This window comes from Halichoerus grypus, chromosome 6, assembly GCF_964656455.1.
Source record: "Halichoerus grypus chromosome 6, mHalGry1.hap1.1, whole genome shotgun sequence".
In the NCBI taxonomy this organism is placed as follows: domain Eukaryota; kingdom Metazoa; phylum Chordata; class Mammalia; order Carnivora; family Phocidae; genus Halichoerus; species Halichoerus grypus.
Window position 1 is genome coordinate 100,141,460 of NC_135717.1, and position 16,878 is coordinate 100,158,337.

General features: G+C 38.3%; 1 protein-coding gene and 1 long non-coding RNA gene across 7 annotated transcripts in view; one reads left to right on the forward strand and one right to left on the reverse strand.

The window, feature by feature from the left end:
* ITPR2 (inositol 1,4,5-trisphosphate receptor type 2) overlaps positions 1-16,878 on the reverse strand; it is a 494,379-nt gene that overhangs the window by 384,247 nt on the left and 93,254 nt on the right. For 3 of the 6 annotated variants that reach the window (XM_036080194.2, XM_078075789.1, XM_036080200.2), the window contains 6 exons: positions 12,230-12,345; positions 11,349-11,435; positions 9,217-9,375; positions 3,238-3,336; positions 2,880-2,963; positions 2,430-2,576 (listed from right to left, as the gene is read on the reverse strand). In XM_036080194.2, coding sequence (XP_035936087.2) covers positions 2,430-2,576; positions 2,880-2,963; positions 3,238-3,336; positions 9,217-9,375; positions 11,349-11,435; positions 12,230-12,345 — 692 coding nt within the window. Of the gene's footprint in view, positions 1-2,429; positions 2,577-2,879; positions 2,964-3,237; positions 3,337-5,048; positions 5,134-6,006; positions 6,750-8,207; positions 8,262-9,216; positions 9,376-11,348; positions 11,436-12,229; positions 12,346-16,878 lie in introns of those variants that run through there. The other 3 variants (XM_078075790.1, XM_078075792.1, XM_078075791.1) reach the window with 3 other exon arrangements.
* Positions 1-16,878, forward strand: part of LOC144382353 (uncharacterized) — a 162,301-nt gene that overhangs the window by 133,835 nt on the left and 11,588 nt on the right. The window lies entirely within an intron of this gene.

Consider the following 16,878-nt stretch of genomic DNA (forward strand, 5'->3'; position numbering starts at 1 on the left):
CTATATTTCTTTAATTCTTTAGAGCACAATGAGGGGCGCCTGGGTGGCTCAGCCGTTAAGCATCTGCCTTCGGCTCAGGTCATGATCCCAGGGTCCTGGGATCCAGCCCCGCATCGGGCTCCCTGCTCCGCGGGAAGCCTGCTTCTCCCTCTCTGACTGCCTGCCACTCCCCCTGCTTGTGCTCTGTCCAACAAATAAATAAAATCTTTTTAAAAAAATTCTTTAGGGCACAATGATAAGAAGTCTACGGCGTGAAAAATACATATTTCAATTATGTATTTATTTGGGGGGCTGCCTGTTATCTTTCAGGCTTAGCCCGATAAAAGACATTGTCAGGTAGACTTCATGGAAGAATATCATGTAGTTTTGGTGATGGTTGTTTTTCCTGAGACTTTCTCAATTCCCTGTAAACCTATCCTGTTGAAGGATAAGGTCTCTTCTGAATGCTAGGGACTGAAAGTATGCCTCAATATGTACTGGGGTTTCAAGAAAGAAAACATGCTTTTTGTACTAGTTCATCTCTATTCTAAACCATGTCATAACTTAGAGAATTATTGTGATGTTACATTTATAATTAAGGCTCAGCTATTTGGCATAAACATCATACTTCCTCATTTTCTGTTTCAATAGTCTGTAATTTCTGTTGTTATCCCTATTTCAATATGTTTATTTCCTTCTTTTTTTTTAACCATGGACAAATAAATGTGTTCTGTTATTACTTCCCTTAACACAAGATCACGAGATAGTCAAGGGCCCACATTTACCCCTGCTCTTTCATTTTCCTGTACTTGTATAGAATGTCTTTTTTTTTTAAGATTTTATTTATTTATTTGAGAGAGAGAGACAGTGAGAGAGAGAGAGAGCACAAGCAGGGGGAGCAGCAGAAGCAGAGGCAGAGGGAGAGGGAGAAGCAGGCTCCTGTTGAGCAGGGAACCCAAGGCGGGGCTCGATCCCAGGATCCCGAGATCATGATCCGAGCTGAAAGCAGACGCTTAACCGACTGAGCCATCCAGGCGCCCCTGTACTGAATGTCTTCTGATCCTCTCATCTTCTACCACTTCTTTCAAATCCAAATGTATTCATTCAAGATAGGTACAAATATTACACCTTCTAGAGTAATTATTTACATGTTGAAATACATATTATTTTATTATCAATTATTTATTATAAATTATTTTCCTTTTGTTTTTTCTAAATTGGAATTTAAGGATGTCATTAATTTTTAATCATGTAAATCTATAAATAATATTACCTATGAATTTCATTTTAAGATATTAAAGAAGTGTCACGAAATATATGCTGTAAAAGGGAAGTGATGGGTTTAAAATGGTTGAGAACCACTGCTATCTGCCTGGATGTCCATTAAATCAGGATGGAACTTATCAAACGTCGGCTTGTTCATAGGTAATTATGTCCACCTTATCTCCTCCACCATACAGAAAGATCCTTTAAAGAAAAATCCATACCTTACATTTTCTTAACTCTACCATATTGGCAACATTTAAGAAACACTTTTTAAAGGATGGATGAATTCTTAACTATGGGTCTCCTCATCCAATAAAAATGGCGTTCCCCAAAAGAAACAAGTGTTTTTCTCCATGACTGTACAGTTCTGCTATCTGTCTCTACCTAAAGCGCGTGGAAGTTCCATCGTAACTCCAATGCCATTTGAGGCACATCACCTGCAGTCCGATCAGTCCTGACAACATTTCACGATGGATTTTTAAAAAAGCAACTTCCAAACTGAGGGTTGCTGGAGTGGTGGGGGGTGGGAGGGATGGGGTGGCCGGGTGATAGACATTGGGGAGGGTATGTGCTATGGTGAGTGCTGTGAATTGTGCAAGACTGTTGAATCTCAGATCTGTACCTCTGAAACAAATAAGGCAATATATGTTAAGAAGAAAAAAAAAGAAGAAGATAGCAGGAGGGGAAGAATGAAGGGGGGGAATCGGAGGGGGAGATGAACCATGAGACACGATGGACTCTGAAAAACAAACTGAGGGTTCTAGAGGGGAGGGGGATGGGGGGATGGGTTAGCCTGGTGATGGGTATTAAAGAGGGCACGTTCTGCATGGAGCACTGGGTGTTGTGCACAAACAATGAATCATGGAACACTACATCAAAAACTAATGATGTAATGTATGGTGATTAACATAACAATAAAAAATTTTTTAAAAAGCAACCTCTATATATTCCCTTATTAGATGAGAAAGAGAGAGACAGGAAAAGACATACCCCAGAGAGGATAGGTAAAGGAAGTAGCAACATTTCAAATTGATCACAGTAACAGAGAGGTACAAGTTAGTCCACAAATACTATTGTGTTATGGGTTTATCATAAATGATGCATGTAACAATAAAATAATCAGCCTAGTAAATCTTGTCTTTTTTATATAAATATTTATTAAAATCCAAAAAATATTTGCACACCTCTATTTCCCAGAGCGCTTTAGAACTGGTAGCAGAAGTAGCTGACTGACGCAAGGTTGTCCGAAGGAAGATGTGCTGTTTTTTCTCATATTCGTCACAAGTCAGAAACTTCTCTTGTTCCGCATGAAACAATCTAACAACATCACCCTAGGAAAACAGGAAGAGAACACTGTATTTCCAAGAGAAGTCTGAACAAATAGACATAAGAAGCAGATGTCTCCTGGTTTTGATACTCTGGGCCCTTCTGCTACTTACTTGGCTTTTAATGATTATCTATACATGTCAAACTATAGAGAAGAAAACTCAATGAAACGCTCATAGTGACTATATTAAGGTTTATAATCATCTTCTGAACTATGAATACTACCGAATACACAAGTTTTGCATCCAGAAGTTTAGTAAGATTACTTGCAATTCTTCTAGCAAATGTTCCCTGTAGCACATACTTACTCCTTTTAGTACATCCTCTCGATAGGAACTATATTTCATGAATAAAGTGATTTTCCAGCTAGTGTTGCAATTAACGGCATTCACCTATTAATGAAGAATGTGAAATTGTAAAACTGATTCCACTTTATACCAGAAATTATTCCTCCAACTAGTAAAAAAGAGAAAAAAGATAACTCTGGACAATGAAGTATGTACCTCAACACAAACACCATCCAAAAATAGTAATCACTATCTACACAGATCTTAGGAATATTAATTAGCATAATCACGTTCATGACAACAATGAATGAAGCTGTGACTTTTTTTTTCCTCTCATGATAAAAATACACAAATTCATTTTCTTTCCTCCTGAACTCACCTCCTTACATCCCGGATTGTCGAGAAGCTCTATGTTGCTGGCATGCAGTGGTTGTCCCGCGTTCACGGGCATCAAAACAACTTTATCACCCACGACAATCTAGGAATCAGAAATAAGTTGCAACTGAGACACCGAGCAGATCTGTGATGCTATACCTGAAGCTAGAAATAACTGCAGGGAAGTGCAGTCGTTGACCTAACACCTGGTCTGGCTTCCACACAAATCTTAGCTCAATTCTTTTTCTCTTCGAATAAAATATTTTCTGATAAATGATCATGTAGTCATGTTTCAGAGTGCCTAGCAGCCTGGATTCATAAAACTAGTGTGGACCCTTTTCTTACTAGTCTCCCATTTCAGTAAGAACTTTTTCAATGTCAATAAATAGGACGTTACCCCTGCACCCCGGGTCTTATGCCGTGAGCGCAGCAGCAGAGCAAGTGAATACATCTGCCACAATCAATCTGCCTAAATAGTAGAAGCACATCAAGTGCAAGCAGAAAGTATTACTCATTTGTATTATCTATGGGATTAAAAACAAGTCTGTTAAATTTGAAATTTCCCATCATCCCAGAAATACATTAAACATTCTAATGTCACCTGGATCCAGGAAATGCCCAATTAGGAATGACCTTGTAGAAATATGCTTATTGTTTGGTCCTTGAGCATCTGGTTCACTCTTATTTTAAACATCCCAAACCAATATTGCTCTTTAAACTTTGATGTTCAGTTTTAAATTAAAAAAAAATTTAACTTAAATTTTTTTTAATTAGGGGGTGCCTGGCTGGCTCAGGTGGTAAAGCATGCAACTCTTGATCTCAGGGGAGTAGAGATTACTGAAAAAAATAAAATAAAATATATATAAAAATTTTTTTAGTTGGTTTTGGGAGAAATGCTCCAGAGAAGTAAGTCGAAGTTGATTTTTCATTTATGTTATCATTAACAATGTCCAATTTATCTTCAAGAATTTATATTCATAACTCAAATTGTGGGAAATGAAGTTATGTTTTCTTTTTTTAAAAAAAAAATGATTTTATTTATGTATTTGTCAGAGAGAGAGAGCACAAGCAGGGGGAGTGGCAGGCAGAGGGAGAAGCAGGTTCCTCACTGACAAGGAGCCCCGTGCAGAACTCGATCCCAGGACCCTGGCATCGTGACCTGAGCTGAAGGTAGACGCCTAACTGCCTGAGCCACCCAGGTGTCCCTAAGTTATGCTTTCTTAATGGTAATAATGAACAGTTTAATTTTAGAGTTACTAAAGTTTCTCTTGTTACAACCCATTAGAAGACTTATTACTGTATAGGGTGCCTAGGTGGCTCAGTCGCTTAAGCCTCCGACTCTTGATTTCAGCTCAGGTCATGATCTCAAGGTCCTAGGTAGGATTGAGTCCTACATTGGGGTCCATGCTGATCGCAGAGCCTGCTTGTCCCTCTCCCTCTGTTCTTCTTTGCACTCCCTCTCTCTCTCAAATAAATAAATAAAATCTTTTTAAAAAAAGACTTATTACTATATAAGACCTACACTCTCAATTCTCATATAGAATTGCTCACCATCTCAGAAATGAAAACTAATACCTTCTCTTTGCATATTTCTTACTGAGTATTAGAGTACATTAGTTTGTCAGATAACTGAAAAATTAGGCTTCAGAAAATAAGAATAAACAAAACTTCTCCTCCCTTAACCTAGACCTAGACTTTCAGGAACATAATTTCATATTTCCAATATAAATTAAGCTTTTATGGGTTATATACAGGAGTCTACATTTACACAAAGTACTGTTGTCACAAACTATGATAAAGAAGCCTCAAGCTCACTATTCGAGCAAAGGGAAGTTGTTCTTAGGTTTGCAGAAGTAGCTTCTACTGCTTACAGGATTGGTCTCTATTCATCACCTGCCTTTCAAGTCCATCATCAGTCAGGTGCTGGGGCTGTGACTCACCAAAGCCATCATAGAAGCTCTCTATGCACAGATAAGGGAATATCATCAAGAAACATGAAGTGAGAGGGTAAGGGGGCAGAGCCAGGCTCTCTTTGTGTAAAAAAGGGAGAGAAGGAGGGAGTAAGAGTACATGCATCAGAAATCTTTCCAGGGGTTTACTGTGGTACAGGGGACAGACAATGGGGAAATGGAAAAAAGGATAAGAGACTTCAAGCAATACATCTTTATATTGTTTTCTTTGAACCAAAATTGGTAAGTATTTTTAAAAATTAAATATAAGCAAAAACATATAAACTCACCATGACATAAACATATTTCCAACATCCCCTTCCAAAACACACACACACACACACACACACACACACACACACACACTTATTGCACATGACACCAAGGCAGCTCCAACTCTCAGGGCCAGACAGAAGTCTACATAGCCATTCATACTACAAATACTGGGACTTAATACACATCCTGCCTGTGCTGCATCTGATCTTCCAATTTCTTAAAGGACAATTGGATTTGGTCTACAATGTCATTCTTGTCTGCATTGTAAAATATTAGCCAATAAGCTGCTAAATATAATGATATATTCTAGCTATGTCCTTCCAATTAAAAGAATATTTTTGCTTGCACCTATATCCACTGATCTACATCTTACTATTTTACTATAGTTTTCTGTAAGCTTTGGGTCAATCCATATGTTATATTTATTTCAAAACACCGCCCAGAAAGTCTTCTACTGTATATTTTTAAGAGACCAGCCATATAGCCAAAATGCTCTAAACACCAAGAATAAGAACGGTATTCACAAAGAGAATCTAACATTAACTCACTAATTTCCAAGTCCTCAGTCTTGTTCTTGACAACAGTTACTTTGACTAACCAAGGTGAAAAAAAAATCTTGCAGATGGAATGGACAAGATGCTAATCAAAAGAAATAAAAAGAACATTAGAGGTGCCAAAAAGAATACAAAGTGTGACAAATAGTCCCTGTCCTCAGGGAATTCACACCTAATTAGATAACTTGGTAACTATGGAACTTGGTAATATGCTCTGAAGAACATAGCACGGGGCTGGTCCACTGATGTGGTCTGATACCTTCTGAGAAGCTGTGTATTTAAAATAAGGAACTTGAGGATACAATCATTTTCTGCCATGTCACGCTCACCGTAGTACACAAGCATCTTTTAAAAATTCCAATTCCAAAAGCACTTCTGTTGATTCTATGCAACAGCCATGAAGATCCAAGCTGAGATTTTACTGAAAATAAAGAGTAATACAATGCCACTGGCAGCTACCTTTCTTTGGAAGTGACACCTGGCATGACATTGCAGTAGAAGCCAACATACCAGGGATCTATCTAGTCCTGCCTTTGCTAGAATTCCAAGAGAATTAGTTTTGCAAAATAACAAAATCGACTTGCTATTTGAAGAGGCTCTTTGCCTAAGAGTTGAATTTTTCTTTTCACTGAAAGAATATCTGGGCTTTCCTCCTTTTTAAAATCTACCACTGGGGCGCCTGGGTGGCTCAGTCGTTAAGCGTCTGCCTTTGGCTCAGGTCATGATCCCAGGGTCCTGGGATCCAGCCCCGCATTGAGCTCCCTGCTCCACGGGAAGCCTGCTTCTCCCTCTCCCATTCCCCCTGCTTGTGTTCCTTCTCTCGCTGTGTCTCTCTCTGTCAAATAAATAAATAAAATCTTTAAAAAAAAAAATCTACCATCAAGGTAAAGAACTAATGTCTTCCTTCATCAAAGTTGAAAATGAAAAATTAACCACTCAGTCATGGGAAAATAAATGAAAATGAAATATTTATGTACTCTGCTATCCCCAATGACTTTCTAACTAAACAACAGCAAACAAGGGCCTCTTTACAGCTGGAAAGTTGAGGGATCCATGAATCTATTTTCCCCCAAAAACTACCCAACTGACCCTTCTATAAATGGTAGAAACCACTGATTTTTGAGGATATGAGCATTTTTCTCCCCAAACCATCATCAGCCTCATTCTTACATTTCATTTCTGTCACTGAACATCTTATTGGATACTTACAACCTGAATCACAACTTACTAATTGCTTAATAGTAAAATATAAGTTTAAAAATCCTTTGAACTTTACAATTTCTTCTTCCTAGCTTACTATACTTTTAAAGAAAATCAGTAGTAATTAAATCACTTGTTATGAAGTGACAGTATTTGCAACTGCCTTCAATAAAATACATTTTGGAATTTTAGAACGATACTTATTGCTAGGGAATGCTACCTATTTCTAGGGAAGAAAATGAGCATTACAAGACAATTATTTATGCGCCAAACAGGGGATGTGGGTGTGCTTGTTTTCACAGCAACCTTAATCACATACAACAGCTACATATTGGTGAGCAAAAATCGTGAGATGTTCCAGCAAAAAGCAATGTGGAAGGTTGTTTTAGCCATGCTTTATGGAGCACATTTATAGAAGGAGGATTCCAATATTGCACTTAACAATTACATTGTCCATTTTACCAAGACGGAATGTTTGGGCGGGAGGCCCCCCGACCCCAGTACAACTAATTATTTGAAATAGTTCATTACATTCAACTCTCAGTTGATCCTATAAAGGCATTTGGGAGCAGGGAAAGGAATAGATAGAATGAATAAAATCCACAGCTAATCTAAAGGCCCTAATTTATCCAATCATTTCCTCGTATTCCCTCAGAACTTTAGCTCGGGTTTTACTCATTTTCAAGTCTGATTTTCATTACCACTTACAGACTGGGACACTGTTCCATGGGAGACTGGAGAGGGAAAAAAAGCATTACAAGAAAGGGCACCAGAAGACATGGGGTGTTCATAAACTGCATAATCAGTCCCTATATAATTGAGAGTTGATTGTAATTAACTACCTACTGAAATTAACATATATATCATGCTCACAGCACACATCACTTGATGCCAAATAATAAACAAGTAGAGCTTTTTTTTTTTTTTTAAAGGAATCCAACACAAGACTTAAGGTGCATTACATTCCTGCATGCCATGCATCTCCCAAACCTTACCTAAGGAGGATATCATCAGATAATTTATTAACCAAATTAAACCATGAAGCTTGCATCCTGTGGAATTGAATTTGTATTTCAAAATTCGCTGAAAATATAGATTCATTATAAAAGAGGACACTTCTAGGACAAGAAATATCCAAAACATATTTAAAATGTAATCAAACTATTGAGAACACTGTCAGAATAATTATACTTTTATATTGCTTTGAATTTATAACATTAATTTTTTAAAATCTCAACTATTTTTCTTGATCACCTGACCCAATACTTGTAAGGTGTTCTATTTAAGAAAGTTATTTAGCATTTATCGAGCATTTTCCATGTGTTAGGAACTGTCATTTGCTACTTTATTACAAACAAAAATATCCAACAATTGATCCTGTTGAATCATTTCACATAATTTTTATTTTCCCTACTCCATAAACTAGCAGAAAATACTTTAGCAACTACTAAAATTTACATGATACAACATACCTCTATTCCAAAACATATTTTAAATATTGTCATCAACAAGCAAGTGCCTATCTATATAGCTCCTCATACTCTATACGTCTTTAAGATTTATAGACTGTAAACAGCTGACCATAGAGCCAGTAAATGAAATATTGTCATAATTCACTGTTACTCTATTAATTCAAAGGGATAAACAACATTTCCTAAGCATAGCTTTCTCCTTACAACCGTGCTCCCTTCTGATTAGGAAGGGAAACAAATTCTACCTCTCCTTTAAAAGGTTCAGCCAATGTTAACATTACTTAAATTCTTTCATATGAATTCCAGCTGGAAGATGATTTTTTAATTAATCTCAATTTTGTCTTTTTATGATTCCCAAGCACAATGTGCACTATAAATAAATAGTTCTAGCCTATTCAAGAGATCACCATAAAAATAATGTGCTGATTGAAAACTACATGTTCTTTCTTTGTGCTATCTGGATTCTCTCACTTATTAAGAATTATTGTCTTTAGAAACACGCTGTTTCCCTCTTAATTTTATTTTTACATACGTTGTCACCCTCACTTCTCAGCTTCCAGAAGGGATGAATATAAAACCAAGACCCTTCATTTCCTGCAACATCCAAGGACACACGCATGGCATTCTTCTCCAGTAAAGCAGGTAATCTCTTGTTGACAGTCAGATACTTGTTGCTTTTTATATGCAGCAGCTGTGGGGAAAAAGACATTACCACCTTTATTCTTTGATGTCCTCTGTTAATTACATGTGTGTGTTTGTACATATATCTTGTGCTCACATAATCCTGCTTGATGTGGCACACTTCAAACTTCACACTCACCATCTTTCCAAGCTGACTTTCTTTGGGTTCCTCCTCACCTCTACCCCACAATGAACCAGGCACATGGAGAAATCAAACAAGAGCACACGTCTGAAAATTTTCATCTACTGATAAATAATAAGATAAAACCAGGCTTCCCAAAGGAGACCAGGAAATGCCCCAAAATCACATTTTCTTCATTTCTTGCACAGACACAAAACCAGAATATGCTAAAAAATAACCAAGAAACTAAAATAATGCACCAAACCTCTTAGTATCATGAACTATCCTTGCCATGGACAGCCCTACTTCTTCCTCTGTGAAGAGGCGGGCTTTGCATCCCAAATAATTCCTGCAGGAGGATCCTACTCCCTTCTCAGATGAGCAAAGATGCACCATTTCTCAGACTTTTTGGACGCCATGGACAAAACCTTTCCAAGACATTATTCTACCAAGTAGGAAAGCTAAAACAAATAACCTTTCCTGTCTATTATGACAATCATTTCAAAACAGAATGGTCATTTTAATATCCACAATATAAGAAAGAAATTATCTCATGAGCCAATGAAACGCCCCTGGCCCAACCCCGCTCCTTTGAAATCTACCTTGATAGAGCACATGGCTGGGTCCCTAACTGACAATGCAAACATTTGTGCTTCCGGTTCTTGACAAGAAACATAAGCTCCTCTTGCTGGCACTTCACATTAATCAAACCTTGGTTAAGAAAAACTCTATTTATGGAGGATTGCTCAAGGGACATGCAACCCACCCATGCCACAGGTATCATATAATCTCATTAGATGAAGTCCTACATTCTGGTTGCTGCAGATCCAGGCACTCTCATCATGTCCCAGGAGAGGGCTGCTTTGACAGTCCTGTGCACTAGCATTTTGCCATTGGCCAATAACAAAACATCAGGCGATATTATTTTTTAAAACAGCCCTATGAAACACCTCATTGTAGTGTTTACTGTAAGGAAGTTGTTAAGGCTATTTACTCTATTAAACAGTGTCCCCTTTATGAGAGCTCACTGGAGGAACACTTCTCTGGTCTTCCTGAGAACATTTGCACTTCTAGACCTTTGACTTAGTTCTATGTTAAGGACCTCCTAGGGGAGTGCTATAATATACTATGCTTCCTTTACAGCAAGGTGAGCAACGAAAAGGCTTCCAAGCAAAGCTGACCGGACTTTACAACATGGATTTTATAAACACGCCTCCGCTCTGACTTCACCTTATTCATTTAACCACTCTTTTCCCTTTGACCCAGTTGCCTTATTTATTTCTATTTTATCTTATGTGGTATGTATTTTTGAAAATGCCTTACATTCTTTTTGGAACAAGGTGGGGCATATATTAACAAATAAACCAAGTAAAAAGTTAAAAGATCTAAGTGAAACACAAGAGAGGAATGCAGCTGAGATAAATCAGTGTGCACACTCATTGAAATAAATCATTTAATAACAACTCAAGGACAATTTCCATATAAAAGTACAATATGAAAACTTTCCTCTCTCTACAAAATGAAAAAATAAAGCTTCGTGTGTTACATGGTAGTCCCATTAATTCTAAAGGAAGATTTTACTACAGGCCTTTAGAAATTATGTTTCCCCATCTTCCTCCTTTTGATGTAATGACCTGTGCATACATCTAGATTAACTCACTTTCTTACATGTATACATCAGACTTATTCACAAACATATAGAATACTGTGCTGAACATCACCTGAAAATATCACAATATCCATAATTGCCATCAAAGAACAAACTATTGTATCCCCAATTTTAATGCAGCTTGACATTCCTATGCAAATGCAAATTATCCATAAGATATTGACCTTTTTTAAGAGAAAGTAAACAGACTTACTTGTATAACATTACTGTATTTCACAATTTCTCCCAACAGTTTCTTATTCTCTGATTCATTTTGTTTTTGTTCCAGTTCTGCAGCATGCTGTAAAATGATTATCAAATACTCAGCATGGAAACATAGTAAGCAGAGTACAATAATTAACAAAGAAACAAGGTTATTTTAGGAACAAAGACTATAACCATGAATAAAATAGGCTGGCTGCTTTACTCTTGGTGCTAGGGGTAGGGGGACCAACAATTAAATAAATGACTATAATATAGTATGATCAGTCTCAATTTGATGCTGAAATGTGGCCAAAAATATCTCGGGATGCTTTTATGTTAAAAATCTCAGAAAAGTACTAGGCTGTTTGGTCTTACAAAATTAGTTTCAGAAGGAATATTGTTAGACAAACCAAACAATATAAAAATAGAAGGTGAATTTCAAAAGACTAAAAATAGTTTCAATTCCGAAAGTAACAGGAATTTTAGTAACACAAAATTTAAGTTCTATCGAATTTGCATTCAGCCCAAACCAGAAGCAACAGACTTTCAATTTTTTTTTTAGTCTTTCAAGAAAAAAATTAAGTAATATGCCAAGTAAAATATCACTGGATTTGAGATTCCTACAGAGATTCTGAATTGTTTCTAGTTTGATGTGAATCTTTGAATTAGTCTGGCACACCCTAAAAATTAGCAGCAGGAATGTATTAGCTCCATGCCAGGAAATGAGGGGTCACACCCTATAACTTAAAAGTCCCTTCCACTTTCAATGTGTTGCTACATCTATTCTAAATCTCTATGTATTGAGTGAAATCACTAAGATACAAAATAGATGGTTTGTTATTGCTGTTCTAGGTCTAGCCTAAGCCAGACCAATGGAAGCCTGGCCCTTACCTGTAATTTCTTCAGCAAGGCTGCCTCTGTGTGGTTCCCCTGTTTGGCTTGCTTAGCTTTCCAATATTGTTTCTGGGCAGAATATCGGTTCATAGGGCACACCTTAAAGAGGCAGTCTAAAACAAAGCAACAAACAAAAACACTGTAACTAAGGCAACCAGCATTTCTTAGATTTTCTTTAGAGCCTAGCCCTGGCATCTCGTAATCCCTGAGTAGAAAGAACATTGAGCCCATCTCCCAGTCAACTCAAACTCCCCCATAACATCCTTTCCAAATAATTACTTAGACTGTTAAAATACCTTCTGGTTCATTAGTTTAGGTTTTTGAAAGGCTACCATAGTTATTGTAATTTATTAAAAAATCAAGTCAATGTAATCATTCCATTATAAGGTACTTCTTAATGATAATGGGGTACCTGGTCTTAGAAAGTGAACAGAATGAGATTAGTGACTTTCACTACCTTCCCTCACCTTGCACAATTATTTATTCATGGTATGTATCTTTGACAGCCAAAGTGATACAAAAAGTAGAAACAATCAGTCACAACAATTATATTTCAGGGGTGCCTGGGCAGCTCAGTCACTGAGCGTCTGACTCTTGATTTCAGCTCAGGTCATGATCTCAGGGTCATGAGATCAAGCCCCACATCAGGCTCTGTGCTATGCTTGAGATTCTCTCTCTCTCCCTCTCCCTCTGCCTCTCTCCCTGCTCACACTCACTCTCTCTCTCTCTCAAATAAATAAATAAATCTTTCTTAAAATAAATAAATAAATCACATTTCAGTCATCTATTCCCCAAGTTTCCATGTACCTGTAATAAATATCAAGATGGGAAATCATAGTGGAATAATACAGGTAATGATATCTCTAAATCAAAAGCTAAATATATTTTTTCTTTTTAATGAGGAAATTGTAAATTTGACTAAACAATCCTTCCATATGCTAATGATTTTGTATGTTTGTGAAATGGACTACAATCCAGAATAAAGATCAACTCCCAGCAATCTTTTTTTATTTTTTTTTATTTTTTTTTTTAAGATTTTATTTATTCATTTGAGACACAGAGATACAGAGAGAGAGAGAGAGAAAGCATGAGCAGGGAGATAGGCAGAGGGAGAGGGAGAAGCAGGCTCCTCGCTGAGCCAGGAGCCCGATGTGGGGCTCAATCCCAGGACCCTGGGATCATGACCTGAGCCAAAGGCAGATGCTTAACCATCTGAGCCACCCAGGAGCCCCTCAACTCCCAACATTCTATGATAAAGGAATAGTGATGCAGAAAATCCAAACATTATCTTCATTTTTTTCACAAAAAACTATTAATTTAATATAATAAATTTATTTTGGTTGATGTGTTAATATTTAGGATCATTCTCATTTTTTAAATATGTATCACAAAAATAAAATTCAGGGGGCACCTTGGTGGCTCAGTCGGTTGAGCGTTTGCCTTCGGCTCAGGTCATGATCCTGGAGTCCTGGGATCGAGCCCTGCATCAGGCTCCCTGCTCAGTGGGGAGTCTGCTTCTCCCTCTGCCCCTTACCCCGTTCAAGCTCTCTCTCTCTCTCTCTCAAATAAATAAATAAAATCTTTTAAAAAATAAAATAAAATAAAATTCAGTCAATTTCACTACATTATTGACTACATTATATATATACTCATTCTATTTTCTTTAAAAATATTTATAAAATTGGGGTGCCTGGGTGGCTGGGTTAAGCGTCTGCCTTCGGCTCACATCATGATATCAGGGTCCTGGGATCAAGCCCCGCTTTGGGCTCCCTGCTGAGCAGGGAGCCTACCTCTCCCTCTCCCTCTGCCCCTTCCTCTTCTCGTGTGTGCTCTCGCTCTCTCTTTCTCTCTCTCAAGTAAATAAGCTAAATCTTTTTAAAAAAATTATAAAATTAAATGATGGACTTGATCTCTTTTCAAATCTCTTACGGTTCTAATGGCATAAATGATCAAGAAATATGACTATACATTTTTAAAGAAATTTTAAAAACACAGAAGAAATAATGACTCTTTCTATAGTTTGTAATTATAAACAAATTCTATTGATTGTCCTCCCACTCAAGGTACACACAGGCTGTAGAAAACTAATTGTTAATTTCTGGTTCAAAAGTTATTCGATGAGTAAATATTTCATACATAGCAGGAAACAGACACCTTCTGCCAGCTAAAAGTAGGCTGAGAGACCACCACAGTTATAGTATGATACTGGTATCTCCACTTGGCACATGTGTGTGAAAACCAAATAACTAGACCCAAAAACTGTTTCCCTTGGCAACATATGTTATAAGCCCTAGAAATTACTTCCTACATATTAGTAACTACAAAGAGAATATACAAATTTTTTTCAAGCACCAATATACAGGCTGTTAATATCACCAAAAAAATGCTCCTAATGTAATGCAGCAGACTATTCTGACTATCCTGTATTAGGCCAGTGACTGAATTCTACATTGTCTTAGTGTAGCAAAAACACAAATCCATATTCAAGTGGAACTGAACTCCACCATCTGCAGCCTATACTTCTGACTTCATCCACACATGAAAAGAGAAGAGAAAAATGTGTCCCTCTCCATGACTTCAAATTCCTAACTAAGTTCATTAGGAAACGGTCCTTTAAAGAAGAAAATACTTTTGCTAAATTCTAGATCACCTCGGTAGCACTCCTAATTAGTGGTATCTTTGGGTAGCTAGCAAGAAGACTGTGTGTGTCATGGTCCTGAATGCTGTGGCTGAGGTTATTGTGAAGTGAAGCCAAACACTTAGCCAACCCATGTTTACTGGTCTGGTTGTGCTGCTAGGTGCTAAGAATCAGGTCCTGTCCCCAAAAAGTTCACAGTTGAGTGGATGAGAACTGCGTCTACCATGTGTGGGAGTTTCACACTGGGGCTCTTGAGAAGGTACCATGGGACACAAAGATGCATGTGGCCCACTTCACCAGGGGAGGTCAGAATAGTCCTCCCAAAGGAGAAGACACAAGCCAAGTTTCAAAGAACCAACATTAATTCAGCACGTTGGCAAGGGGGTTCAAATGCACAGAGGGGAGGGGTAGGCCACACAGAGCCAATGGTGGGTACAGAGGCAGAGAAGGAAAGTGCCAAGGAACCTACTAACCGTACAAGAAACTACAGCCTAGTGAAATGAGAATGGAGCAGTTGGCCAAAGTAGGGGTCTGTAGAGTACTCTGTGCTAGATTAGAAGAATGGACTTTATTCCCTGGAAAACGTCAAACTCTTAAAGGATTCTAAGTTCTTCACAGTGTGTGAAAGAAGATGTGACCGATAGGCAAGGAGACCAGCAGAAAGCCCCCTGCCAGCATGCTGGGGGACAGCAAGGATCTGAATGTGGGCTATATGGTACTTGGGGGATAGCCATAGATTTCAAAGAAAGCAGCAGAACCAACAGGCTTAATAACCTATGAGATGTGGGCTGGGGAGAGGTGAGAAGGAGGGAAAGTGAAGATGGCCAGATGAATAAGCGTCCATCGACTTGGGTCTGAGATGCAAAGCCTCGGATTTCAAAAGCCTTTCCATTGTCAGGGCCTTGGTTCTGTGGTCATCCTCAGCAGCCTCCCACTGGCCACATCTCATTTCGTACTACAGTAAATAAATAACCAATCCATTTCTGTGTGGGAACTAGCATCACGGGACTATTTTGGTTGATGGGAAAGAATGTGGGGCATACACAGATGTCTGTAAAAATGCTTTTCTTGTCGATGGTGGTGATGGTGATGGGTGTGTGGGGGTGTGTGTGTGTTTAATTCTCTCTTCCTCTTTTAGAAAACATAAAAAAAAAGTCTACTTGTCTTGGGCTAGTCACATATTTTGTCTGATTCTAAATTACTGCATAATAAAAGTGTTAATGATACCTGCCATGCCTCATTCACAGGACTGCGGAGATTCGCAGAAAGGAAATCTGTGTGAAAGTACTCTGTGAACTGTAAAGCCTTATTATAAATGTAAGATATTATTATTAATATTGCTTCATTCATTCAGCAATCGCTTCCCTAAGATTAAGAGATGACCAAACCCTTACAGAGCTCCCAGCAAAGAGCAACAAGAAGCAGAGTCCTCGGGTTGAACCTGAACACAAACCGAAAACACTCAATTCACAACAAGGTGTTTGCACCTGTGGTTTAAGATGCCACAGTGTGTTATCGTATAAAATTCTCGAATTCCCTGAAACAGATGGCAGTGAGCGGAGGAGGCAATCTCTACGACCTTTAACATATGCAGACACAAGCTCTCACACCAGCACAGGTGGAGCCTTCCACAAAAGTCCCACATTCTCCCCCCCCCCCCCCCCCCGCCAGTAGGAATCCCGCTCTTTCAGAGCTGTCCTCTCTTATCTGCCCTCCTCACCGTGCCCTCTAGTATTTCTTGGTCTGCTCATTCTCTAAATTCAAAGGTATATAAGAAAAAGGTTTTCCGGGGCGCCTGGGTGGCTCAGCTGGTTAAGCGTCTGCCTGCGGCTCAGGTCATGATCCTGGGGTCCTGGGATCGAGCCCCGCATCGGGCTCCCTGCTCAGCGAGGATCCTGCTTCTCCTTCTCCCTCTGCCTCTCCCCCCTGCTTGTGCTCTCTCTCTCTCTCTCTGTCTCTCTCTCCCTGTCAAATAAATAAATAAAATCTTTTTTAAAAAAAGTTAATT